Source organism: Gigantopelta aegis, chromosome 7 (genome assembly GCF_016097555.1).
Source record: "Gigantopelta aegis isolate Gae_Host chromosome 7, Gae_host_genome, whole genome shotgun sequence".
NCBI classification, from domain to species: domain Eukaryota; kingdom Metazoa; phylum Mollusca; class Gastropoda; order Neomphalida; family Peltospiridae; genus Gigantopelta; species Gigantopelta aegis.
Genome location: NC_054705.1, coordinates 4,242,093 through 4,268,974, shown reverse-complemented (window position 1 = coordinate 4,268,974; position 26,882 = coordinate 4,242,093). Strand labels below are relative to the sequence as shown.

Here is a 26,882-nt window from a genome sequence, read left to right as displayed (position 1 = left end):
CATCTAACTGGATCTCTGCATCCATCCATGTATCTATTTAAGACAGTGAAAATGAAGTACGGTTCATTAACTTTTTATATTATTTTATTTCCGCACTGTAGTCCTGGAGACAGCAATTCCTTAAACCACTCCCTTTGGTCTGATTGACATGGCGATTTTTTTCACTCTCCAATCTGACCATACAGCTGTCTTGTATCGCCCCTGAAAACAAATAAGAAACAACTTTAATTCTGCTGTTATCGTTTCCAATAAAAATGATTATAACTTTTACCCGTAACTCTTGTGTTACGTATAACGTGTATATTTTGAGTACAATTGTGCTATTTGTAATGAAACTACTTTCTTTCGTGCATCTTTGTTTCCAAAACCCTACCGGGCCCAACACATTTTCGTGTCTCCTAAGTTCAAGGGCCATAACACTATGCCAAATGTGAAAATCGCCATGAAAGTCAAACTTGACCTGTAAGAGTATATCATAAAACTATATACACAAAATATCAGCTTAGTTCAAATAAAACACCAATCGACGAAGTAGCTGCTAGCTCACTGACAATACAAAATAAAAAGACACGTACAATAAAATGAATTGAAATGTGTTTGGTTCTTTTAACAATTGAAAACGTAGTTAAATCTCCATATTGATTTCCAGTGATGTACAAAATATTTAAATCTCCACCTGTATTAGTATTTAAAATGTAATAAAATATCCCGCATAAACCAATCACAGACATTTATTACAACTATATTTTTCATTTTTCTTTTCACTCCTTTAAAAAAGGCTACGAGTAATATTGTTCGTTGTATCATGCCTACCCTAAACTTATAGTTATGTTTATTTATCCTGCAACCAGTTTCTATTGACAGAATATTATGACGGATAAAGCAGTCATATCCTGCTACTCATTACAAAATCGCTCATTTGACCTCTAGGTCATCGTACCATGTGCCTGAAATAACAGAAATAATAACCTTTCCTCTTAATTTTTATGGTCTGCAGGATAAAGGTAATAGCTAGTTAATGACGTCGTATACTAGTATCTGCTTTATCCTGTTTAGGTCGAATGGAATTTCCCATTCTTACCGTCACAGCATAGAGAAGATATCCGATGTCATTAACTAATTATATTTATTTTATTTATTTATTTATTCATTTATTTATTTACTCCTCAATATAACGTGTATCTCTGTGGCAGTTACACACAACTTCATATGCAATCTCTTGTATCTCCGACATAAAAGGTTTTTAAAACTTGTTTTCCTTTTAGGCACTCTTCTTACTTTTGTTGTTTGATGAAGTATTAGTAAAAATTTTGCTTCCCACATTGAAACTAGGTACATATTATTCCGTATAATAAATCCGTGTGTTTATGCTAAAAAGTAGATTCTGAATGTGTTGCCATTTAACTAACCTCTCTCAAAAAGTAAACTAACACGTGACCAAAAGCTGCATTTTCTTGCATCGAATGAATATCTATATATGCAGTGATTTTTGGCCATCATAATAGTTTTAGTGGCTTAAATGTTGTACGTACCAATTTATGTTTCATCCAAATGCCAAGCGAAAATTTTACATAATAGAATAAATAGAAATCTTGACATGAATCGAGAATATATTTGTCAATACTATCGTATACACATTGTGCTAAATAGTACGTACAAAATGAATTCTTTAAATAAAACGTAGACGGACGCCGTCATCTGTATCTCGTGGCCTAGAAGTGACTATAAACACGAAGGCTGTGTATATAGCCTCGGCTAATGAGGACTGGCCACTGACATGGCGCGTAATATTTTGGGACGAAAGCTTAGTGTACGCCACCACATCCCATAAAAACTTTCCCGTACAAAGCATTGGCTACATTTGGTGTAGACTAATACTGAGGACAGTCTACGGTATGTGGTGATTTATAAACTTGAATATAAAGAAATGTTTTTAAGAAGTAAAAATAGTTGGGAGTAATATATAAAATAATATTTTTTGTTACCATCAGTTATAAAGTTCATGTCCATTATGAAATGATTATCGCTTGTTACTAGCTAAGCATATAGCTATCTACATGTAATTTGTTGATTGCATAAGTTTACTGTGATCGCAACAATTGGTATGTGGTTCTGTATTTATTACATACCACCTTTGGATATTGTGAATAACCAGTTTAATTAAATAACTTACTTCGTCAGGAAAGGTAGTTGAATTTTGTAGAATGGACATAACGCTGAACGTCGTAGGGCCATGACGTCCTACGACTACTCGTGCGAGGTATTGTATTAGACACACACACACACACACACACACACACACACACACACACACATCTTATATAGTAAGATTCAATGAGTATGTAACAAATTTAAGTACACAACACATAGCATTGATTTTGTGACGTCGTTGACTCATACTAACACCAAAGAACGGCCCGGTCGGGAGAGCATCGTAGCAGTGATGGAACCAGAAGCCGGAAGTGGAGTCCTTCGCGCAGTTGTAGACGTTGTCGTGGTCGTAGGTGCTGAAAGACTTGTTATCGTGACGAAAATTTGGCCTGGAATTCAGTAAAAGAGTCAATGCCATTACACCCGTCACTCAACGGCCGCAATAACCTTTATCTAACTAGATGAATCACGAGTGATGTATGAGGTAACTACCTTATACCATACCCCCATGGCCGTGAAGGTTTATAATTTAATTTTAGCGGAACGGGAACATTTCAGCTTACTTCGTACTCCGAATCGGACATTACAAATGTGTGGGTTTTTACAATTTATTGGGTCTGCCTTGGACTACTTCCTCCGATTAGCCTATATGGGGAAACATGTCGGGAATACTAATTCATTAAGATGATGACTTAGATGGCTTACTAATTTCTAAAAATATACGTAACACCCTTCTTTATTTTTTGATGGACCGTTCAAAATTTCGCCTAATTTCCTTCTCAAAAATGCGCACAATTTCTCTTTGCATTCATCATCCGGGACTCAAAATTCCATAGCACCATACCACCCTACATATGTTACTACCGGCCTCGGTGGTGTCGTGGTTAGGCCATCGGTCAACAGGCTGGTAGGTACTGGGTTCGGACCCCGGTCGAGGCATGGGATTTTTAATCCAGATACCGACACCAAACCGCGAGTGAGTGCTCCGCAAGGCTCAATGGGTAGGTGTAAACCACTTGCACCGATCAGTGATCCATAACTGGTTCAACAAAGGCCATGGTTTGTGCTATCCTGCCTGTGGGAAGCGCAAATAAAAGATCCCTTGCTGCTAAACAGAAAGAGTAGCCCATGAAGTGGCGACAGCGGGTTTCCTCTCAAAATCTGTGTGGTCGTTAACCATATGTCTGACGCCATATAACCGTAAATAAAATGTGTTGAGTGCATCGTTAAATAAAACATTTCTTTCTTTCTTTCCGTCTGTTACCGAGCCCGGTTGGACTGCTGGTACCCTCCTGCACTTGCCAGTGCAGGCGGTTCCTCCTTATCCCACCACCCCTTTCCTGTCCTGGACGGAGGAGCCGCCTGAGGTCCTTATCCCACCCCACTCCTTTCCTGTCCTGGACGGAGGAACCGGCTGAGGTCGACATTTGTGCTCAGGACAGGCCTGCGTTATAACAGCTTGTTCTGAATGTGCACGTTAAACTCTCTGACCTGAACTGACCTGACATTACAGGGGCAGAAACGCACAGAGTTCTGCATAAACCATCGAGGTCTGAAGTGCCCAGGCAAAAATTAAATGTCTAGCAGTTGAATAATATGCATTTAGTGGGGAATGTAATATATTGATCAGCTTGATAATTACCATGTGCATAATATATATGTTGGTGAACTTTTGAACTAGCTTGGCCATGCTTTGATAGTGACGGGTAGGCTACCCACACTATATTTGAATTGTGTTATGAAGCGAATCACAAAACACCAGGTATATCACCACAGTCGCGTAACAATGACGTGGGGATTTTGTCACAATATATATATATATATATATATATATATATATATATATATATACTCTTCAAAAAATAGGGTAACTCTAATAAGAATGTACAATTGCCAAAATTGTAAGGTATATTAGCTGTGGGGAATGGTTATATAATAATAGTGAATTAATTGGGCAAACATTACAACCGGTAATTCAGTATTACAGCAGGGTTTATGACCAAACATCTTGAAGAACGATTAGGGTCAGAGGTGAAATATGAAAGTTGACGTTTTTTTATCAGTAAATCGCAAATTCAAACAATAAAAATGACTAAAAACAAAAAATAGCAACTGTATGATCGACAAAATGAAAAAGATTGACAGAAATAATGTTCCACAGTGATTAATTCCTGGAAATTGTCAAAATCGAGAATGACACCCCACGTACGTGTACGGGGCAATTGCGTGATGCACGTGCAAACTATGGAATGCGTTTCGGTGTGTTGATAAACAGACCTGAACGTTCTTTACTAGGATATCTGTGGTCGAAACGTATGTTCGATCTAATAGTTGATATTAAAATTACAATTTCAGGTTCCCCTACATTTTTGAAGAATATATGTATGTATATATGTATGTAAACTAGTGTCCAAAAGAAAGTATACACACTAAAAATATTAATAAGTTTCATCGAAATGAGAAAAATTTGATAAAACAATACTTAAACATGTCTCATGTACAAACACAACATTTCCGGGAACAAAACACGAAACAAATTGACACTGTACGCAAATACCGCATTAAATAGAAAAACGACTTTGGGTGCTGTAGCACGAAATCCACGTGCAGACTACTGGCATAAAACAGCTTCTCCGACAGGTCACGAGCACAGCAATCAAAAGCACACCAAAGTTATGCCACGATTAAGCAGTATTGAGAGGGAGAGAGCTATTGGAATGGCCCAGCAAAAAGCCACAAACACCGCCATTGCAAGAACGCTCGGCTGCACCCGCGTCACGGTCAGCAGACTGATGCAACGTCTACGACAAACCGGCCACACAGCAGACAGGCCTAGGAACGGTAGACCACGAGTCACCACGCCAGGTGAGGATCGTCACATCCGGACCATTCATCTGAGGGACCGCTTCATGACAGCGACGTCAACGGCAGCGATGGCACTGGGACATCGGATCTGTCGACAGACAGTGTATCGCCGATTAAGAAACTTCGGTATTCGAGCACGTCGACCCTACCGCGGAGTTCACATGACACCTCAACACCGACGTAACCGACTGATATGGGCCAAGCGATATCGACGTTGATAACTGCGTAACTGGCGACACGTGATGTTCACGGATGAGAGTAGGTTCTGCCTGTTCAGGAATGATGGTAGGGCACGAGTATACAGACGATTAGGTGAACGTGTGGCGCCAAATTGTGGTCAACAAGTCCACCCATTTGGAGATGGTAGCGTCATGGTTTGGGGAGGATCTGCGGTGATCTGAAAACGAGGCTCGTTATTATTTACGGCAACCTGAATGCTCAAAGATATCGTGATGAAATGTTGCAACCCGTTGTGCAGCCATTTATGCAGCAACAACCACATGGCATTGTCTACCAGCACGACAGTGCGAGACCTCATACGGCAAGGCTCACCATCGACTTTCTTAATAACGCCAACATCAATGTTTTACCGTGGCCAGCATGTTCTCCAGACATGAATCCCATTGAGCACTTATGGGACTACCTGGATCAGGCAAGTTAGAGGACGGCCAGTGGCACCAATCACCACTCAACAGCTGGAACAATGTCTCCTTCAGGAATGGCAACGCATCACGCCTAACGTCATTCGTCGTCTTACGTCATCAGTGCATCGACAGACCATGTCATACAGATATAAGACGTAAATACGATTAATTATGCACTGGATTATGTATCCGTTTGGTTTCAAGTTTAGTAAAACAAAAACTTTATATTCTGACGGCGCAGGTCAATACATGTGTATATTTTGTTATGGCAAGTTAAAAAATAGTGGTCATTGTAATTCTGGTGGCCCTTACAGCAGGGTCAACCATTAATTTTGACATAAAAATAGTGACTGTTGGCCGCATTGAACAGGTGGCCGTTATACACGGGTAAAGGAAATGCATTGGGCGGGGTGTATGGTGGGCGTTATTGACAGGTGGCCGTTATATACAGGTGGCCGTTAGACCAGTCCCTTTCATTTTGCCCGTGGTGTATCCCATAGTTAGACCACTAGCGTATCTAATGTAAAATTTAGTGATTGCTGAATGACTGAAGAAAGTTACGCCTACAAGTAGCATAGAGTTCAACAGGAAGTAAATTAGAAAATTGTTTTAAAAAGTAACATGTTTTACTATCATTAGTAATAAAGTCACAATAAAAATCTGTAAAATAAAACAATTATTTTCTTTAAAAAACAACAAAACAAAAACAATACAAAAAAATAACACCAAACAAACAAACTAGCTAAATCAAATAGTATTAAATAGTTTTGCTTCATTTTCCACTATATTCATAATCAGCTGCAAAATGTTTCAAAAGGCGTGCTCATTTGTAGAGTAACTTTTTCTACAGACAGCTGGGACTTTTGATAAAATATTATATTTATTCAGTTAGTCTATTATTAAGTACATTTGGGAAGAGTTTGGTTTAAACAATATTTATTCGCAGATCAAATTTGGCACTGGCCAACAGGCAAGTGCCTATATTAAGGCCACTCCCTACATTTAACAAATATACATGTTATACATCAAGATGGCTAGAACAATATTACAATAAAGATAGCACGGATAGTTGTGGGGAAATGCCAGTGAACAGTTTACTAAAACAGGATACTAATGTTAGGTCTACAGTTTTTAACATCAAACATTTTGCCCCTTGGGTTGGAATTGCCGTATCTATACCTCAAAACGGTGATAGATTCTATTAACACACACACACACACACACACACACACACACACACACACACACACAGTCAGATCTCGTTAGTACAGTTGAGTATGCAATAGGTACACGGTGTGCTGTTTTGATATGTACAAAGTTATAAAGTTTGTCATCTCGATCCTTTATATTCTGACATTCATTGTCCTATTGAACTAACCTTAAGCCATGTTTCTCATGACTTGCCAGTATATACTAATAATTATAGTTTGAAAACAGAGCCACGTAGATGGAAGAAATCATTACAGAATATTTTTTTAAAAATATTAACCAAAACGATGTCGACAATATCATGCATGCTATGGTGAATAGTACTCACAGTCCAAATGACAATATTGACTGTTCGTTGGAATAACATACCTATAGATGAGACTTTGTACACTATGCGACGTCAATAATATTGGCGATGAGTTTCATTATCTTTTTGTTTGTAATTTTTTCATGACTTAAGGGTCCACTATATGCATTCATGTTACTATAAACGACCAAGTACTTATAAAGTTAAAGAATTAATGAACAGTAAGCGAATCGGAATATTAAAGAAATTAGCATATTTTATAAATGTAATTATTAGTAACTTTAAACCTTCATAACCAAAAAAAAAAAAAAAAAAAAAAAAAAAAAAAAAAAAAATATATATATATATATATATATATATATATATATATATATATATATATATATATATATATATATATATATTATAATTATAATTACGATGACATGTTTGCTTACAAGTACACGATGTATATCCAGATTATATTTATATGAACATCAACGTGTGGTATGAGGATAACGATGTTCTTAAATAGGTACATGTATCTAATGTATTTACAATTTTTGTTATACATCTTGTTCTTATAAAATTCTTTTTATTTGTCTTTATATATGTTTATTATCGATCATCTTGTCACGTGAATGTTATAAATTGTAGATGTATATATTCCTCCTATGCCGTTGTGCAACGGCCCGAGTGTAAATAAATCCTTGTCTTGTCTTGACAATGTAGTTAACAGTATTACCAAGTATCAGTCGGCCAGGATAGTGTTTGGTGTCAGAACAACAGGAAACAATATACAACATTATCTCGCCTTCATGTAAAATTCTTTAATTTCATTGGTCGTTTGCCGTTGGACAAATCCCTTATACCACTGTGGGCGGAGCCAAATTCTCTTATACCCCGTCTGTAATTTCCAACAGTTTCCAGCCACCCCAGTTAATGCTAAAGCAATAATTAGATTCTAAATAACATTAATAATCAATCAAGTATACATAATTAATTTTATTTTCACTATAAAATACACTATTTCAATACTTTTTAAAGCTGCAATGTTGAACTCGGCCACCTAATTACGGTCGTGGTGTTATTGTATTAATGCGCGATTTGCAAAAGTTGGTTTGTTTTTTGTTTTTTTAATATTTTTATTTTTTTACTACATACATTTCTGATTTTTAAAAAAAGTGTTTTTTTAATTATTAATATCTGTTCAGACAATTTCGTATTACAAACATTTGAAGTTAAAAACTCGTTTATCGATGGAACTATTTTTCGTAACTGGCAAGTGGTTTCGTTCGCGTCCGCGTGGTACGGCTCCGTTAATAAATTGTTAACAATTATTGTCTGGCGTTATTTTGATTATTTGGCTATATGATTTAACATGTCGGCAAGATAAATTCGTTGTAGAAGCATCTCTCGGGGTATATGGCTTTTTATGTACCCTTTGTGTGCTATTTTACCCCCTCGTCTTCGGCTCGGGGTAAAAGAACACACAGAGGGTACATAAAAAGCCATATACACCTCGTGATGCTTCTACAATTTATATTGTAAACGGACTACTAGTGTTCACAAATCTTGGTTTAAAGCTGCAGTCCCTGAACTATTTTTAGCATATAGAATAGATGATTTAGTTCTGTTTGGTACATAAAAGGTCCACCACATCGCTATAGTTTTATTATTGAAGCATATAGAATAGATGATTCAGTTCTGTTTGGTACATAAAAGGTCCACCACATCGCTATATTTTTATTATTGAAGCATTTAGAATAGATGATTTAGTTCTGTTTGCTACATAAAAGGTCCACCACATCGCTATGGTTTCGCAATGCTCGCTTATCTACATTATCTTGGTCAACTACACACGCAATGGCCAGCTTTGTTTTTCTTCGTTTAGCGGGACGCCAGTAGAACTGGGGCTTTACGTGATTTTCGCAGGCGCTCTGCTTCTCACGTGATTTTGAACAAATTTAACTGTCTTGATTAAGAGGTCGTCTCATATCTCCAAAACATATTTATATCCATGCCTTGAAATTTTGACAGTGGCCAGCGGTTGGCATACGCGTTACATGTAAGGGGGTGTTAATAATTACGTCACGCTCTAGGGATAGAGGAAGAGGGTGTTGTGTTCGATTTACGTAACATTTTTCAAGACTATATGTTATTTTTATTCATTACTTAGACGTAAAAAGGTGGGTTTTTTAAATGAATGGTCAGTCTAGGATCGATCCCCATCGGTGGGTATATAAAAGGCCATGGTATGTGATATCCTGTCTGTGGGATGGTGCATATAAACGATCCCTTGCTAAAAAAAAATGTAGCTGGTTTCCAAGGCGCGTGTGCAGGGATTTCAGCGGGGTTGGGGTTATAGACTGTGTTGACGAAGTTTATAGGGGGTCATGCTCCCCCAGAAAATATATTTCAATTTTCTTAAGCTTGGGCAGGTAAGGGTTTCGACCTCCAATACCCTCCCCTGCACATGCACCCAATTCCTCTCTTAGATTATATGTCAAAATTACCAAATGTTTGACATTCATTTGATGTCGTTAAACAAACAACAACAAAAAAACAACACCCTCCCCTCCCCCCCTCCAAAAAAAAAAAAACCCACAAAAAACCTAACTTTACCCTTTCCAAACGAAAGAATATTTATTTGTATTTGTCGATTTTAACACACGTAAAATTAAGAAGTGAAAACATTTATTGTCTACTTTAGTATATTTTATTTTAAAAATATATACATGATTAATGTGTTACTAGTATACAAACTAAACTTTAAAAGTTCTACTAACACTTTATAAAATATTAATTCTGAAATAGGACGGTACGATTGTCGATAATACATGGTCAAGATCAAACCGGTTTTAATGAAAGACTCTAGTACCTTATACTCAACCGAACGTTCTTCGTACAGCCTAAGATTTCTCATTTCATTTTTTGAGACGAACCCTACAATTTGAAATCGGCAAACGCACGTGTTAACTGAAACTGACAACAGGCTGTCGTTTGTGCTTTGCCGAGCAGTGGCGGAACAAGCGACGAATAGAGCGTATACTTTTGACGATCTCCGTTCATAGCGAACACACACGAGTTCTTTAAAAGAGCATTTGAGCTTGTATTTCATATTTGTACATGATGTTATAATATGCTAACCAGAGACTGTACCTTAAAAAGGAATGTACTAATGCTAGAAAAACGTTCCACAGAGCCAAACATATTTATTGGTTACACAATAGCGAAGACAATAAACAAGCTGTTACCACAGCTAGTAAAAAGTACAAGAGGACGATCAGAAAATGTAGTAATGCTTATAATAAAAATAGTAGAAAAGAATCTTTCAAATGTAATAAAAAGTTACCCTAAACATATTTTTAAAGTAATAAATGGTTCAAAAGGGTATTATCTAGCCCGTCCCTAGTAGAATTTTTCGTTTATTTAAAGAACTCCAATTGTTATAAAGATGAGGCAGATGATGATGTTGTTAACGTGGACGAGATAGCTTCAGCAGCTGACTCGAATGACATTTTAAACAAGTTAATATCAAATGAAAAAATACTGAAAGCAATTGAAAAATAATACAGCACCAGGACACGATAATGTTTTAAACGAATATATATATTTAGTTTTAGTAAACTGTTCACTGGCATTTCCCCTCAACTATCCGTGTTATCTTTATGGTAATATTGTTCTAGCCATCTTGTATAGCATATATATTTGTTAATATAGGCACTTGCCTGCTGGCCAATGCCAAATTTGATCTGCAAATAAATATTGTTTAAACCAAATTGTTGTACTTAGTAATAGACTAACTGCTTATGTGGATAAATACAATATTTTATCAAAAGTCCAAGCTGGCTTTAGAAAAGGTTACTCTGCAAATGATCATGTCTTTCTACTTTGTGCTTTAGTTGAATTACTGAGAAGGAAAACAAAGAAAGTTGTATTGTTCAGAATAATTCATAACATGTATACAGGTATTAAGGCATGCGTTATAAAAGATGATAATTTTTCAGAATTTGTTTCCATGTAATATAGGAGTGAGGCAATGAGATTTTTTTTTTCACCTTTTATTTCATTGCATTTAAATGATGTAGAAGAACTGAATTTTGACAACATCAACAATGTACCGGTATAACTATCAATGCATTTGATTTTGATATGGTTTAAACTATATTTATTCCCAATTATAATGCTGGATGGGGATTGGCCAACACTTAAAATGCCTATATCAAGGCTTCACCCTACAATTTGAAAATGTTTTTGATATATATTTGAATATTGGATTAACTATATGTGTTATGTTGTATGTAGATGATACTGTATTATTAGCTAGCAATGAGAATGAACTTGAAAATTTATTAAATGCTTATGATATTTATTGTAAAAACATGACACCTGTCCATAACCACATTAAAGAGCAAAAGTATGATATGTGGTGGAAAAAAGAAAGACTATAAGAAATATTTTATTTGGGTAATCAAATACTAGAAAACATAAATGAATACAAATATTTAAGTATTTGGTTTGAAAAAAAAGAGTAACAAATTTGATTTATGCAAGAAACATTTAACACAAGCAAAACAAAATCATGTTTTACATTTTAAAAAAGTCAAATGAACTTTCTTTGTCAATAGAATATAGACTTCAGCTGTTTGATGCAATAGTTGTTCCTATATTACTATATTGCTGTGAAATTTGGGGATTTGAAAATATTAATATTATAGAAAAGATTCATATTCGATTCTAACAATATTTAGTGCCTGTCAGGAAAAGTATGTTATATGGTGAATATGGAAGAACACCTCTAACTCTGAAAATACATCTAAGAATAATTTGCTTTTGGGCACGGCTGTTATCTGCTAAAAGTCTAAAACCATCTGTAAACGCTTACCAAATAATGTATTACGGTTTTATTCTATTCGGCACGCACTATAAATAGATAATTAACATCAGAGATCTATTTTACCAGCTTGGATTGAATAACGTTTGGGACCAGCAGTCATTTAACTCAGTGAAGTGGTTAAAAGAAGTAGTGAAGAGAAGACTTTCTGGTCAGTATCTGCATAGGGTTCTGATAAATGACATCTTTACGTCCAACAAAGGAACTACTTATAGAATATTTAAGGAGAAATTGGAACTAGAATCATATTTTAACATTCTGGATAAAACAATGTACACAACATTTTTTCGATCAAGAATTTCAAATCACTTTTCACCAGTTGAAAAGGGGAGGTTGACAAATATTTTATATGAAAATAAAAACTGTACGCTTTGTAATAGAAATATTGTTGGAGATGAATTTCATTATCTATTTATATGCACAAAATTTAGACAAGAAAGACTTAAATATCTTAACAAATACTATGTGAATAGACCAAATATATACAAATTCCAACAACTTTCAGCTCAAAACTTATTAGTGTTCTTAAAAAATTGTGTAAGTTTATATCAATTTTTAACAAACAATATTGTGCTTCTTGACTTACGTGTAATTTTAACTGTTTTTAATATTTAGCTGTTGGTATTATGGTATATATGTTTTTGAAATCAACTTGACAATTTGTATGTTTATTATATTTTATGTTCCTCTGATGCCCCCGAATGGGGACCATAAGATTAAATAAAGTTCTGTTCAGTTCTGTTGTAACTACAGTTGGACTGCTGGTGCTCCCTTGCACCTGCCAGTGCAGGCGGTCCTTCCTTCACCTCCCCAACATTTCCTGTCCTGGGCGGAGGAACCGGCCGAAGCCGGTTCTTGTGCCCAGGACAGCTTGCTCTGAATGTGCACTTTAAACCCTTTGACAGTTGACAGTTGTTACAACTACCGTCGTTACTACGGCATTTACAACATCCGACCATAAATTGTGGGAAACGAACGTACACCAATGTTATTCTGTTCATTACTCGGGAATTTACACCTTCCGACACCGACAGAGCAAACTAGGAACACATGTGGATCCGACGTCTAAAATCACCTTTACAACAACATTACAAAATCACAGATGCCTTAGCATGTTGGCAGTAAACACCGCCATCCTTGATCTCGTCGCGAGACGACAGTGTCACATGATGTCTGAGTTACCGATATCGGCTAACTCTGTAGACGTGTATTGCTTTTGAACATAAGCCTTTAGTCATTCAGTTAAAGGATTAACTTAAACGATGAACAATCCAGTCTACTAGTTTTATGACATTTTGTAAACGAAGCAGGTACCAATCGATTACATTGACCGTGAATGTGTTTTGATTGCTAGTAATATACTTAGTATGTAATGATGGTCTGTGATTCATCCACGCCGATGGGACCATTTGACTATTTCTCATTCCAGCCAGTGCACCATGACTGGTATATTAAATGCCTTGGTATGTGCTATCCTTTCTCTGGGATGGCGCATATAAATGATCCATTGCTACTATTGACACCTAATAGCCGATGATTAATCAATCAATTTGCTCTAGTGGTGTCATAAAACAAAATATATATAATGGCAATTTCGATATACGGACAAAGAGGCCCCGGGACGAACGTGGTCGTTGTAACAAGTAATTAGAGGGGTGGATGGGGAGAGGTGTACTATTCAAGACTGTTACACAGGGCCCACAGAGTATACAACAATAAAGAGTAGACACAGTTTTCATTTAATTCGACTAATATTCAGTTATTTATAAATTCATACTGACATTAGTTCTTAATTCTATTTTAGTGCTAACTGTAAATAATTCAAATAAATTATATTTGCAATCTGTTCTTATGTTATAATTGTATATAATATGGAATCAACTTAAAATATATATTAACCCACTAATAAGACCATATTTATTCAATTCCATGGGTGCTTTTCATAGCGAGGTTTCACTCCATTTGAAAATGGGGGCGTGGGTGGGGCGAATGTCTGTTTATCAAAAGGCATGTATTTGTGGGCCCGATCCTGTTTTTTGCGGGACATCCTTATCCGAGAAATTGTTTTTATTTCAGGTGTTAAAATACATTTTAAGTCTTCTGAACGGAGTAACAGGGGAAAGTGTGTGACGTGTCATGAACTCTGCGGCCCCCTGATCTGCAACTCTTGCTATAAGCGTCTTTTTTAATATTGCTAACTCCCTCAATACTGGAGGTGCCCTTTTAAATGTTGCAGCTGCTCAGTAATGTAATCGAAAATGAAGCGAACCTATTTAATATTATTTATTTTTAGTTTGGGTTTTTGTTTAAAGAAAATAAATATATTATTTTTACAGATGTATATTGTAACTTTATGTTAGTGAAAGAGTTACTATTTACAATGTTCTAATTTACTTCCTGCTGAACTATGTGTGACCTGTTGGCGTAGCATCTTATATACATATCTCTCTCTCTCTCTCTCTCTCTCTCTCTCTCTCTCTCTCTCTCTCTCTCTCTCTCTCTCTCTCTCTCTCTCTCTGTGTGTGTGTGTGTGGGGGGGGGGGGGTGTGGATGTGAATGTCTGTCCGCATTTGTTTTTACTAGAAAGAAGACCATGATACACTCACCCCTTGAACGGAGGGCGAAGTGCATTTCCAGCGTTCCCACTGTATTTTCCGACGTGGATGGTGTAGTTGTTGGACTCGTCATCCACCTGTAAGCTGTCGTACGAGGCGTAAGCGGATTTACCAGCCCAGTCACTTATGTCGACCCGCATCTCGACATCCTGCAGAAATATCAACCATGGTTAGGATAATATCCACTGATATTGATGACGTCACAGCCTATTGTAATCACATAATATAATATCGATGGTCAGGTGTGGAGTATATATATATATATATATATATATATATATATATATATATATATATATATATTGATACTGATGACGTCACAACATATTTTAATCGTATAATATCAACGATCAGAACTAACAGCCACCAGGGCTGAGAGAATATCCATTGATATTGATGACGTCACATATATTCATATAATATAAACGTCACAGCATATTTTAATCATATAATATAATATTGACGGCCTGAAGAAATAACTAGGATTAGGAAAACATGCAATAACATTGATGACTTCACAGTATATTTTAATCATATAACATAATCTAGATAGCCTGGAAAAATAACTATCAGGGTTACGAAGGAAAGAAGGAAGGAAGGACGTAAATATTTTATTTAACAACGCGTTCAACACATTTTTTTATGGTTATATGAAGTCGGACATATGGTTAAGGACCACACATATACTGAGAGAGGAAACCCGCTGTCGCCACTCCATGGTCTACTCTTTTCAATTAGCAGCAAGGGATCTTTTATATGTACCATCCCAAAGACAGGGTAGTACATACCACGTCCTTTGTTACACCAGTTTGGAGCACTGGCTGGAAATAGCCCAATGGGCCCACCAACGTGAATCGATCCTAGATCGATCGCGCATCAGGCGAGTGCTGTACCACTGAGCTACCTCCCGCCCGTATCAGGGTTACGAAAATATTCTTTGATATTGGTAACGGCATAGTGTATTTATACAGTTCAGCTTCTCACGGCTTCTATATTGGTAACGGCATAGCGTATTTATACAGTTCAGCTTCTCACGGTTTTTTTTTTTGTTGTTGTTTTTGTTTTTTTTGTTGTTTTTTTGTGTGTTTTTTGTTGTTTTTTTTGGGGGGGGTTGCAGTAACATCTCCGATTCATTATAATGATTTACATAAGGTATTGTAAATTTTAATGTTCTGAATCAAATGTGGATAAACAGTTATAAAATTTTAAATAACTGAACATCAACTGATAACACAAACAGTTTTTTTTTTAAATATCAAAGGATAATTAAGAATTGAACGATCTATATACTTAAATGGAAGATTTGTTGTAAAGCAGTTAGAGTATGAATGTTGAACTAATTAACGTAAAGAGAGCATAAAATTATTTAGAAGATTTATCAGTTACTATATTAGAATTGCAGTTGTCAAAAGTTGAATTAGTGAAACGTGAATGTGAAGACTGACTTGAAAGGGATAAAGTGGTTTCAGTGTTACTGTGTGTGTGTGTGTGTGTGTGTGTGTGTGTGTGTGTGTGTGTATTTTAGAGGAAGTTTGTGATTGTGTGATATTATTCTCGGAAAGGACAGGCCGCGGAATTGTGCACGAAGGCGTATGTGTTTTCGCGCGTGTAAGTTGTCGGTTTGGTGTTTTTGTCAAATGTGACAGAGCTGCGCTCATGTCTCTCTTTTGATTTGTTGAGCATTCTCTGCTATAACTTCTAATAGAAGCTTCCTTTTTGTGGACTGTCTCAGTTCAAACTTAATGTAAAGTTTCCACCGAAACTTTCGTGTCTGTCATCCGACATTGTGATTGTCGTCTGTCAGTCTCTCACAGTGCAGACGATATTGGAATAAAAATAGAAATGATGGAATCCTCGGGGATTCCGTTGTTGACGTAATTGATAAAACGTAGTTATGGTAATAATATTCTGTTTTTATTTGTTTACCGAAAAAGCGCAGTTCTCACGTTCATGCAAGAATGAACGTTTTTTTTTAGATCACGTGATAGCATTTTAACCAATCCTGTATTATATCTCTTTAATCTGTATTCTCCATCTCTTTCCTGTGCATTACCTCTACATTAATCTGTATTTCTTTCCTGTATTATATCTCTTTAATCTGTATTCTCCATCTCTTTCCTGTGCATTACCTCTACATTAATCTGTATTTCTTTCCTGTATTATATCTCTTTAATCTGTATTCTCCATCTCTTTCCTGTGCATTACCTCTACATTGATCTGTATTTCTTTCCTGTATTATATCTCTTTAATCTGTATTCTCCATCTCTTTCCTGTGCATTACCTCTACATTGATCTGTATTTCTTTCCTGTATTATATCTCTTTAATCTGTATTCTCCATCTCTTTCCTGTGCATTACCTTTACATTGATCTGTATTTCTTTCCTGTATTATATCTCTTTAATCTGTATTCTCCATCTCTTTCCTGTGCATTACCTCTACATTGATCTGTATTTCTTTCCTGTATTATATCTCTTTAATCTGTATTCTCCATCTCTTTCCTGTGCATTACCTCTACATTAATCTGTATTTCTTTCCTGTATTATATCTCTTTAATCTGTATTCTCCATCTCTTTCCTGTGCATTACCTCTACATTAATCTGTATTTCTTTCCTGTATTATATCTCTTTAATCTGTATTCTCCATCTCTTTCCTGTGCATTACCTCTACATTAATCTGTATTTCTTTCCTGTATTATATCTCTTTAATCTGTATTCTCCATCTCTTTCCTGTGCATTACCTCTACATTAATCTGTATTTCTTTCCTGTATTATATCTCTTTAATCTGTATTCTCCATCTCTTTCCTGTGCATTACCTCTACATTAATCTGTATTTCTTTCCTGTATTATATCTCTTTAATCTGTATTCTCCATCTCTTTCCTGTGCATTACCTCTACATTAATCTGTATTTCTTTCCTGTATTATATCTCTTTAATCTGTATTCTCCATCATTAATCTGTATTTCTTTCCTGTATTATATCTCTTTAATCTGTATTCTCCATCTCTTTCCTGTGCATTACCTCTACATTGATCTGTATTTCTTTCCTGTACTATTATATCTCTTTATTATGTTTACATGCAGTGGCCTTAATTCACAACACAGGTTGTCATGAGGTAGAGTTAAATTCAAGAAATGTATTATTGTAAACAATTAATAATATTAACAATAGCGGTATAATATTCACAGTATATTAACTACACAAAATACATTTCATTAACTTTCTAATTACTTATTTAGTTCATTCATTTATACTTATTTACACAATTCTAAGTTGTATCCTACCCCGACACTCAGTATGTCAACTGTCACTACGTCAAGGAGAGGAACGTAACATTATCGTGAACCTAACACTGTGAAAATCTGTAATCTGTGTCTGTAATCTTTAAATACTTAATCTGTTCTTTGTGTGCACGCTGTATCTGTGTGACTATATTTCTGTATCTCTTTATTTGCTGTTACCTTGGAGCTCTATAGTTTTTATTTCTTTAAAATCTGTATGGTCCGAGAGACTGAACGCCAACCCCTATGACGTTTCACTTTTTATACCCATATCAAACTCTTATTTGGTCAAAACGATCAGACGAAAATATGTTATTCTGATTTATCCTCAAAATTAAATATTCACTGGTCTAACCAACGGCACTATATTATGTACTTCTGAAGCTGATATCAACCTGTGAATTGCCCGTTGATCTGAGTTATTTTCAAAATGGTTAACATCAAAAGAATTATAAACTGGTTAGCTGATTCAAGGTGTTAACAATCACTGGTAGTAGTAGATTATAGTAAGTGTCTGAAGTAAGCACTGAACGCTTTCGACGACTGGTATATCAAAGGCTGTGGTATGTGCTGTCCATTCTCTTGGAAAGTGAATCTTAAAGACACCTTGCTGCTAGTGGAAAAAGGTAGCGGGTTTCATACATATAGAATACTAAACGAGCTGGCCTGTCAGACCATTTTTATAAAATGAGTGAACAGTTTTGGTATCTGACGAGCGAATGGTATGACAGGCAAGCTCGTTTAGTATTTTATTTATTACAAACCAACTGCAAACAAGCCGCAAAAATTAAGAAATGATCCCGCCATTCTGCGCGTGCCAATATTACACTAGATAGATATTAAGTAATTGTTATGAGTAATATCTTACACTGGTGTGTAATAAACGTCTATGTGTTGTAATTACAAAATGTTTGCAATTCGTTACCCGTTGATTAATTAATCGATCTGCTCTAGTAGTGTCGTTAAACTTTAATTGTCTGGAGTGTTCAGACTAAGGTCACAGCAAAACCAAAATGTCAGTTGCTTGATGCAGACGACCACAAAAGACAAATACATATCGCGAATGGATATACATACAGGATAGCACACACCACGGTCTTTGATATACAAGAACTACGGTGTGGACGATCACAGCAACAGGAGATGCCAGATCGAGAGGGAAAGAATAATTTGAAGGTGAAAAGGTAATGGGATAATAATGATAACGACAATAACAATAACAACAATAATAATAATAATAATAAACATACCATTACCTAGCTGTCTATATCATATACATATATTTACAAACAATACCCCAAATTGAAATTAAAGAAATAAGGAAAACAATATAAATAACATTAGCTAACGTCACAATAACGTCATGATTCTCAGACAGACAACTAACATACAATACTATCATCTTCATACCTGACGAAGGTGAGCCAGCCGCCATTGTCCGTGGTCATGTCACACCTGACGTTCACCTGACCCCCGGCTGGTGAGTCGATCGTGTACGTGCCGTCACTGCTCTGGTTCTGGCGTGTCTTCACATCCCAGCAGTCGCTAATCGGCGCTACAAGCATATACATAGAAATCATTTGGAAAATAATGTGCACAAATTAAAATTGTTTCCTCGCGTATTATTTGTATTATTTAACCGTTTAAAATAAACCAATCACATCGTCTGGTTATATTAAGATATCTTTGCCAGATGAAGCAAAAGAAAAGGTGTTACCCTTCATTTTAACTTTTATTTCAGTTTTTACGTGATACGGAATTTTATTCTAAATTTTAATTATATCTATCTGTGATATTTGTATTTTTTTGCAGTTCTTTACACTGTGTTTTTATTTCACTGTTGAATTTTTATATTGATGTTGATCATCACTTTATTTTTCAATTTACCATAGTTTGACACCCAATAGCCGATGTATTTTTTGTGCTGGGGTGTCGTTAAACCATTCATTCATTCATTCATTCATTCATTCATTACCCTTCATTTTATAAACGAAAGGCAGGCTGGTATTTCACTGGTTTAAATTTAAATTTAATTAGTCTGGGAGCCCCTACCTTTATGATGAGGGTCGCAACGTTTGGTCCTCGATGACTCATTATTTTCATTTCATTATTTACAACTTAGTTTAGTGAAAAACGTTGCCTTAATAATAATGGCATAATTTCGTTGCATAGCACTTAATATAATGAGGTTGGTATACTCGTATTTAAATAATACCAACCAACTGCAACAAGGCCGCAGTGCAGACGTAAGCTGATGTTGGTAGCTACTACTCGTAATTTTTAAATAACGTAGAAGGTAAAGGAGTATATTTTATTTATTACCAACCAACTGCAACAAGGCCGCAGTGCAGACGTAAGCTGACGTCGGTAGCTACTACTCGTAATATTTAAATAACGTAGAAGGTAAAGGAGTATATTTTATTTATTACCAACCAACTGCAACAAGGCCGCAGTGCAGACGTAAGCTGACGTCGGTAGCTACTACTCGTAATATTTAAATAACGTAGAAGGTAAAGGAGTATATTTTATTTATTACCAACCAAGTGCAACAAGGCCGCAGTGCAGACGTAAGCTGACGTCGGTAGCTACTACTCGTAATATTTAAATAACGTAGAAGGTAAAGGAGTATATTTTATTTATTACCAACCAACTGCAACAAGGCCGCAGTGCAGACGTAAGCTGACGTCGGTAGCTACTACTCGTAATTTTTAAACGAACTGGATCAGCAAGTGATTTCAAGTGTTGAAATTCTCAAAAAGTACTGAATTGTTTATTGAACAAGCAAACATTGAGCAGAGTGAGTGACACTTAACTAGACGTGACGTTGACATTGACAAACAACTCTTTAAGGTTGGCAACAGACACTTCACGTACATATCGTAACGTAAATGTTACCTAAATGGTAATACACTATTCTGTAGAAACATGGTTTTATTGGGTGGGGGCACTGATAACCCTACTGAATATGAAATTCTTTAAAACATGAAGGGCCTGTAACCGTTATATTTCACACCGATTACTACATGGATATGAACCACCTTGAGTGAACATTGTGAGACCATAGTTTGTGTGTTTTGTTTTGTTTAACGACACCACTAGATCACATTGATTTATTAATCATCGGCTATTGTCAAACATTTAGTAATTTTGACATAGTCTTTTTCCATTAGCAGCAAGGGTTTTTGAAAAATATATATGCAGACAGGATAGTGCGTGACCTGTTCCAATAGCAACAGATTCAAAATTTTAAGTGCAAACAAATGCGACGCCAGACAGAAGACCATAAGTGCAAAGAGCGTGACATTATTTTATGTAAATTTTCAATCTGCTGCTATGTTAACAATATTTTACCTAGGGCCTAAAATGCTAACTAAAGGTGGCAAATATGGATGTGAAATATTATACTTGTATTCACCAAACCTTTCTTTGTCAAGTCTATATTCATGTGTCTATGACGCGTAAGTCAACTACAAGTGCAAACGGTTGTATACTACCAAATCAAATCACAAATCACATAGACGACACATTTAGCAAGTGTGGCTAAAACTCCTACCTGCAGCGTATCAGTCACCATATAAACACCACAGATATAAATACTACCACTTCTCACCCTTAAAATGAATCACAGTATATTTAAAAGCATTGGGGATGAAGCTGCTCATTTCAGAAATAATGGGTAAGGTCTATGTCTACCCTAGTTCCGCACACAATTTGAGTACTTATTTTTACAGGTACCCCATACTTGTTTCAAGCACAAGGCTACTTGACACAGTGGTAGTAGATGAAATAAAATTGCATACATTTTTTGCCCAGATGAAGCTATTTGTTTACAACTAACACACTCACATTATCACCAATCACAGGACTTGTAGTGTTAACTTCTCTATCTAAAGTTCGGTGCACCTCGAACTTTGACCCACCCGGATGTTATTTGGTTTAGTACTACCTATAACCTGAGGGTTTTTTTAGGATATGTAAGAAATAGAATAATACATTCGTGTCCATTTGATACCATTTATCTCACAAATGGCCACCCATGTATTACTTTCTATAGGCCTACATTTAATGTTTGTTATAAACTGCACTTTGTGGATAATAAATAAACTATAACATTCGCGGGAGTATCATACAAAATTTATGTAACAGTTTATGAAAGTCGTTTGAAAATTGTTTTATACTTCTCACTCTCGCTCAGTAAATAAATAAAAAATCCAAACTCGCTTCATAAATTCTCATTATACTTCGATAAATTCACAAATATGTCAAACTATTTTTATAACTAAAAAGAATACAAACTAGTTAGTTAAAAATACATCTAAATCAGTTTGTGGCGTCCTTTCCAAGGCCATTTTATATAATGACGTCATTTTCTGAGGTTTATCGAAGGACATCATTGAGTTTCTAGTGACGTCGTCCAATCAGAAAAGATTAAGTCGTATAACGGCGATAAGTTTGTATATAAATCTGTAAAACTAAAATTGTGGTTAACATATACGTACGTGGTGACGTGGTGGTCGTTGTTGCTGACGTGGTGGTCGTTGTTGGTGACGTGGTGGTAGGTGGTGGAGGTGACAGACACTGGTCCAATTCCTTGTTTAACGTTTTTGTGTGTTCTGTCAAGAACTTTATTCTGGAATAAATAAATAAATATGTATGCTCCATTATACATGTATATAATTATTAAAAATAGTGTTTCATTTATAAAATTGTATCGCCCGCAATTGGTTTTACATTTTCTTTCCTACAAACTGGCACTCCATACTGTCATTTATTTCTCAAACATATTCTTTACATGTGAATTATTATATCTCCATAGTCCTCTGGTTTGTCTTTTAGTTTATTCATTTCATATATAAAACCATTCCTGAGTAGTCGGAACACTAGTACCTTTTGAATGGAAGACATTGAATTACTAGTAATAAGGAGAAACATATCATCTAGCTTACTTTTCCCCGTGCATATCTTCTAAGATTTGGGTATGCACGTATATCTCTTAACGATCCTTGATATAACACATTTTCATAATTTCTAGGTCTTGAGACTTTGGATGAATGATGAGTTCATCTTTTGATTTAAAACTAGACTAAAGTCTCCACAAGTTACGGATTTATCATTTTCCAGATCTATAATATTGTGAAAGAAATTAGGAAGAAACAAGTATTGCCTTTATTTGATCCATTTATATTGACACGTGTGGACCTTCCACCTTCTGTTGTTATATCTAATATGACACAATTTCAAGAATTGTCCTTTTCAAGTTTGTGTATTTTGTGTTCACAATTATTATTAAACAGAGTTGCTACTCCTTTCCGTGGCTTTGATAGTTGGGTGTTATAATTTGGAAACTCGCCATAATGCTTTTATATCTGTTATTGTTCCATTGATGTAATGTTTAACGACATTGATGAAAGCTCCTTTTGTTCTATATGATATAATAGATAATAGTGTTTGGTCCGAATATTCGAATATTTTTATATTTCCTCGGTAATTTGTTATTCGAAATATTCGAATAACATTTTCTAGTATTCGAATATCTGGAATGCTTAGGTCGTATGTGGAAAATGACTCGAAATAAGATAGATAATGTGGATTCTTTGAATTAAAAGATCGGTCCTGCATGTTGCTTGCTACAGACATTCAGTCGAGAACATAAAGCATGTCTCGAGTTTCATGATATTGTATTAGTGGTGACGTTTATAGCGTGTTATCATTTATTACACACCAGTGTAAGATATTATTCATATCATAACAATTACTCAATATCTAACTTGTGTAATATTGGCACGCGCAGACTGGTGCGGTATATATATGTTTTTTTCAATGACGTCGGTATTTGAATGACGTCACGTTGCATCTCGTTGCAATAAAATAAACTGGGTGCATGACACGTCCTTTTTACGAACGCATTCAAACATGTCAGTGCAAAATTGCTGTGGAAAATATTTTGTTCAGAGATTATTAACGTATCTAACCGTGTTTGTACAAAATAGTGTAATTCAAAAGTGTACCATTACGAAATATGGCCATGAACTGAACTGCTGTTAAATATGGGCCTATTGTTTACGAAGCCAAAACGATGTGGCAAATGTTTGTGGTCGACCTGCTACTAATTTTACGGCACTATGTACAAAATGACAGCGTCACATCCTGCCAATCCAGTTCACTCAGCTGAATCATTGCTGATATGATCAACAATTCAGTTATTATTGTGAATTTCAACACCTCATTAACAGACAGTTATTATGAATTTCAACACCTCATTAACTGACAATTATTGTGAATTTCAACACCTCATTATTTAACAATTAATGCATGCTTTGCACCAAAATACAAATTGTCCACTGCTGACGTCTCGTTGCTCATCATGACGTCGAATGAGTTTACATGTGACGTAGATCACTTGCTGACCCAATTCGTAGATAAATAACGTGTTAGTAGGTCTCGAAATCTGCTAACTTCTGCGTTGCGGCTTGTTTGCAGCTGGTTTGTAATAAATAAAATACTAAACTAGCTTGCCTGACCTACCATTTTTATGAAACTCATGAACAGTGTTGGTATGTGACTCGCTTTCGCTCGTCAGATACCAAAACTGTTCACTCGTTTCATAAAAATGGTACACAGACAAGCTCTTTTAGTAGTCTTTGTATCTTATTGTCCTCCTGTAACATATTGTAATGTGTCTCAGTGTTGTTAAAAACATTCATGCGAATCCATTCTGTCGGCAGTTCACAGCGCGTCTTAATGTCAGAATGCTACATTTTCGGGGAAAAAACAACCCCAAACAACCCGACCCCTATACCCCCCACCCCTCCCCCCCAAAAAAAACCCAAAAAACACACACAAAAACAACAGTAACAAAACTAAGTCCAACAACATTGATCTGGTGGTTTTTTAAATGAGTTCTCGTCGCATATTTGTGTTCGGTCATACTGCTTTAGTGTTTTTCATAATTTGATATTGATTATTCAGTAATAGATACCAGTTACTACGTCATTATGATTTTCATTTGTTTTCTGTGGTAATTTGTTTTTGGGGGATTATTAATTAAAAGTTCAACTCACCGTGGTGCGGGGGTGTAACATTCTCTTTGAGAATGGCCAATACAGCACAAATTGAAATTTTGAGTAAAAGTCAGTATCTATCTGTGATATTTGTATTTTTGTACAGTTCTTTACACTGTTTTTATTTAAATCTTGAATTTGTATATTGATGTTGATCATCACCTTATTTGTTTGCATTACCATAGTTTGACTCCCAATAGCCGATGTAATTTTCGTGCTGGGGTGTCTTTAAACATTCATTCATTCATTCATTCATTCATTCAATTCAAACCATAATCATCAATATGTTAAAGGACCCCTGGATGTTTGGGGGGGGGGGGGGGGGGTTGTTGGTTTTTTGTTGGGTTTTTTCCGTCGGTATAGTATATATGGCGGCAACAGATTTCTTCCCTTATTATCTTTGTGGCTTCTAACCATAATGTCAGACTTCAATATAACCATAATAAATTGTGTTAAATGGTGCGTTATCAAATCATTTCTTCTCATAGCCGTCGTCAGAACTGCCGCGCAAAATATTAACCGAAATGCTTAACGAACAAAGAAAGAAAGAAAGAAATGTTTTATTTACGGTTATATGGCGTCAGATATATGGTTAAGGACCACACAGATTTTGAGAGGAAACCCGCTGTCGCCACTTCATGGGCTACTCTTTCCGATTAGCAGCAAGGGATATTTTAGTTGCGCTTCCCACAGGCAGGATAGCACAAATCATGGCCTTTGTTGAACCAGTTATGGATCACTGGTCGGTGCAAGTGGTTTACACCTACCCATTGAGCCTTGCAGAGCACTCATTCAGGGTTTGGAGTCGGTATCTGGATTAAAAATCCCATGCCTCGACTGGGATCCGAACCTAGTACCTACCAGCCTGTTGACTGATAGCCTAACCACGACGCCACCGAGGCCAGTATTAACGAACAAATGACGAAATATGATGTCCCTAGTGCCAAGAAACACTACATTCAGGGGGTGTATCTTGTTTTTGTTTTGTTGTTGTCTTTGTTGTTATTTATTCTTTAACAAAATGTTGTTGTTGGTTATTTTTACAAACCATTAAGGTAAGTTGGTGTATCTAAAGTCTCTGAATCCTTAATTCGGCCAGGGCAATATGGTGATCAAATAAACTATTCCTGTTAAAAAATCAACCATTTGCATATATAGTTGATGACACGAGGTGATCGATAACTTCTCTTGATACTACATAATGATGTAAAAGTACAATCGAATAGAATAGCTGTCCGCAGCATAAAAAAAATACATCGGCTATTATAATATAAAAATATTTCAATGAGGTGAGTTACATCTGTTCAGACGCATGTGCAGGAATTTCTGTAGGGGGCGCGTGTATTAGATTGGTCTAGCGAACTTTTTGGGGAGAGACGAGACATGGTACTTCGAAAAATGTATTGAAACGAAAAACAAACTGAGTAGGGTGGAGTTCAACAATGAAACCCGTCCCCTGTACAAGTGCATTTGAGATGATGAATTGTATATAAAACCTGTCGGGGTTGGGTTTGTTTTCATGCAAATATAAAGAATACAAGGACTGAATAGCAATTAAACGTAACATTTGCAAAAACTTAGTGTCTAAACAATTGAGCAGGACTATAGTTTCTGCGCCAATACACATAAGACACAGAGTTCTGCCCCTTCCCACTTATCCATTTTAAAACTAGAGATCGTGCCTATATTAGTTTAAGACGTGTTGTTACCTGTTCTGACACCATCTCCAGTTATTACTTCCCCTGTGGCGCCACCATCCGTGTCGCCAACCTCTATTTCGCCACCATCCGTGACGCCAACCTCCGTGATGTCTTCCGCCGTGATGTCTTCTGCCGTGTCTCCAACCCCAGTGGCCGGAGCACACTAAACCAATGGC

At 36.0% G+C, this 26,882-nt stretch overlaps 1 protein-coding gene across 1 annotated transcript; it reads right to left on the bottom strand.

The window, feature by feature from the left end:
* Window positions 1-66: 66 nt before the first annotated feature.
* Window positions 67-26,882, bottom strand: LOC121376857 (fibrinogen-like protein 1). Its single transcript, XM_041504641.1, has 6 exons — window positions 26,716-26,882; window positions 22,445-22,575; window positions 19,356-19,500; window positions 14,659-14,816; window positions 2,405-2,540; window positions 67-201 (listed from the first exon to the last, which is right to left on the bottom strand). Exons 4-6 carry the CDS (start codon window positions 14,805-14,807, stop codon window positions 121-123), a joined length of 366 nt encoding a protein of 121 aa, XP_041360575.1. The 5' UTR covers window positions 14,808-14,816; window positions 19,356-19,500; window positions 22,445-22,575; window positions 26,716-26,882; the 3' UTR covers window positions 67-120.

Coding starts and splice junctions, on each gene's coding strand:
- LOC121376857 (XM_041504641.1), bottom strand. CDS start 14,807: ATGCGGGTCGACATAAGTGACTGGGCTGGTAAATCCGCTTACGCCTCG. Junction 2,541..14,658: donor CTTCGCCCTCCGTTCAAGGG/GTGAGTGTATCA, acceptor ACTGAATTCCAG/GCCAAATTTTCGTCACGATA. Junction 202..2,404: donor CGACCGGGCCGTTCTTTGGT/GTTAGTATGAGT, acceptor ATTTGTTTTCAG/GGGCGATACAAGACAGCTGT.